This window comes from Cupressus sempervirens, chromosome 2 (assembly GCF_028749045.1).
Source record: "Cupressus sempervirens isolate cs-2001-9-10 chromosome 2, ASM2874904v1, whole genome shotgun sequence".
Lineage (NCBI taxonomy): Eukaryota > Viridiplantae > Streptophyta > Pinopsida > Cupressales > Cupressaceae > Cupressus > Cupressus sempervirens.
Genome location: NC_143119.1, coordinates 331359378 through 331362326, shown reverse-complemented (window position 1 = coordinate 331362326; position 2949 = coordinate 331359378). Strand labels below are relative to the sequence as shown.

The following is a 2949-nucleotide window of genomic DNA, read 5'->3' as shown; positions in this document are numbered from 1 at the left end:
AGCACATTTTGCATCAATTTCATGAAGGACCAACTGGAGGTCACTTCTCACCAAGAGCCACAACTCTTAAGGTGATGAAGGCAGGCTACTATTGGCCAAGCATATTCAAAGACGCACATCTTTGGGTAAGAAGATGCAAACAATGTGCAATTTTTGCAGGTAAAGAGAAGTTATCAGTGATGCCTTTAAAACCTATTCAAGTGGACCAGCCATTCATGAAATGGGGTCTAGACTTCATTGGCGTCATTAACCCACCTTTAAGTGTAGGTCATAAATGGGTATTGACAGCCACAAATTATTTTACAAAATGGACTAAGTCAGTGGCCCTTAAAGATGCAAATGAGACTGTTGTTTTAAATTTTTACGAGTATTTAATTTGTAGATTTGGTGTACTAGATTCAATTATTTCAAATAATGCACTTGCTTTTATGGGAAATAAGATTGTTGAATGGGTTGTTAAGAATGGTGTGTATCTGAATACTTCATCAAATTATTACCCACAGGGTAATGGGCAAGCTAAATCCACCAACAAGAATTTGATTCACATTATAAAGAGAACATTAGAAGGGAACCAGCATTCTTGACATGAGAAGTTGAAATCAGCACTATGTGCTGATCGAATAACTTCCAAAAGATCAACTGGTATGTCTCCTTACACACTAGTTTATGGTAAAGAAGCTAGACTACCAGTTTCAGTTGAGTTTCCAGCATTAGATTTTATGCATCAGTTAGATATGATTGATGAAGAACCAATGATGGTAAGGCTGGCCCAACTCAATGAACTAGAAGAGAAAAGAAAAGATTCTTTACGAATCATTGAGAATCATCAAACTCAAATGAAGAGGACATTTGACAAAAAGGCATCTCCAAAAGATTTCCAGCTGGGAGACTTAGTACTAAAATGGGATGAATTGAAAAGTAGGCCTGGAAAGCATTCAAAATTCGATGCCATGTGGGCTGGTCTGTACATCATAACCAGAACCACACAAAATAATGCTCTCCATTTGTCTACACTTGAAGGAGAAGAGTTGAACATCTCGGTTAATGGGATTCACCTCAAGCAATGCTTTTGAGTTATTTTTTAAGTTTATAATAAGTGCTTTGGTACAGTAGAGTAGAGGCATGATTTATTTTCAGATTTCAATAAGTGCTGTTCCAAAACGTCCAAATTCAAACTTCAGCATGTTAGTTGTTAGTAATAAAGCTAGAAACTACACCACATTATTATCAATCTGCCATCAGCACATGAGGCACATATCATGCAAAGCATGGAATAAATTCCAATGCTCTGAATCACACATACCTGATAGGTTCATGACAGGCTCATGATAACATGATATAATTCCCAGTCGTTCAGCCATAAAGAAATCAGAAAAGCATTCAAGCACATTACTGGTATAGGTCTCTTAAGAATATTTTTTAGAAAAATAGCAATCATAAATCCTGGTTTTGATTATTGGTTGGCTTGAATAAATGTCTTACCCCATAGCAACAAGATGATGTGTTATCCATCATCATACTAGACCGATACACGCGGTGTATAACATAGAAGTACTAAAAAGGGAAGAATGGTCACTCCAAGACAGCTGGCATACCACCCTAGTACAATCATGAATAATGCACCATTTTTTTTATGACGCAAGGTACACATTCAAGCTAATAGTTCAAGTTTTATGATAGTTTTTTTAATAAATTTTCAGTCAAATCTGAGAGATGTCATAAAAGCCAGCACCTATCAATCTTCACAACCACAATACAATTGTTATCACAGAAAAGGAATCATAAAAGAATCAAAAAAAATTCTTTATTGTGATACAATTCTATCCTGGTTATCAAAACGAATAGCTACAAGATCCTATGGCAGCTAACAGATCCGTTTGAAAAAAGTTTAGTTTTCAGTTTTCAGGTTTAGTTTTCAGTTTTCCATTCGGTGTAGTAAGGCGTGTTTATTTTAGCAAGTGTGTTTCAGTTTTTAGAGTTTCAGTTTTCAAAGTTTCAGCTTTTTTAAACTTTTGAGAAGGTTCAGTTTTCTAAGTGTTGAAGATGACTCTATGCCCAATGGATTGACAAGACAACTAGTCTGTTACTGTTTAGCAGGCAAACAACATTGAGAGGTTGCCAAAAAATGTTACCAATTTAACATGCCTCTTAAATTGTTATGTTTTACGTTAAACTGATTAAGTTTTATCTGATAACTAAATGTGTTTAGCTGCTGAGAAATGATCGTACAAAATTAAAAGAATGCAGTAAACAAAGTATAGGAAGCATAAGAAGGAGAATTGATCACTTTTTCAGGATACAAGTACCAAAAAAATAATACTTATTACTCAAGTATTTAAAAATAGTTTTTGCAAAGTGTTTATATTTACACAGTACTTGAATACAATGCATTCAGATATTACTAGTGCTCTCAGCTCTTAACATAAATATCTGAATTAAACACATTCTACAAACAGAAAAGTATCGAAAAAGAAATAGAAAGGAAAGGCATCCATTGCCTGAATGGAAAGTTTTTGCGCTGAATGCTGGAGGGTTGATCCCGCATCTCCATCCGAGAGTAAGACCTACAAAAAATGAGTAAAGAAATGGATCAGTTCATACGAACTGAGCAATGGAAGACTTTCCTATCATCTATACTCTGTTGTTAATACAAAATGGTCATCTAGATAACTATGCTAAAAGGCAAGGCAGCAAGAAAATTTAAAGAAAATAAAACATGTTTTTATTAATGAGTTTGTTCCATGTGCAGAAACAAGTATGAAGACTTGAGGCTATGGAGGGATCATGCGTACATTACATGCATGAAGCCTTTTGGCTGAGATTGTTCGAGCAAAGACAGAAGATATTGGAGAGGTTGTTGAGGGGGCATACATAAGTTACAAGTATGGGACCTTTCGGTTAAACCAATGTAGCTGATTGAAGACATTGAGGAGATCATAGAAGGGACGT

At 35.3% G+C, this 2949-nt stretch overlaps 1 protein-coding gene across 1 annotated transcript; it reads left to right on the top strand.

Annotated features, from left to right (window-relative positions):
• Positions 1 to 644: 644 nt before the first annotated feature.
• Positions 645 to 2581, top strand: LOC149572459 (uncharacterized). Its single transcript, XM_089815842.1, has 2 exons — positions 645 to 960; positions 2457 to 2581. The coding sequence occupies exons 1-2, from the start codon at positions 645 to 647 to the stop codon at positions 2579 to 2581; spliced, it is 441 nt and encodes a 146-aa protein (XP_089671968.1).
• Positions 2582 to 2949: the final 368 nt, after the last annotated feature.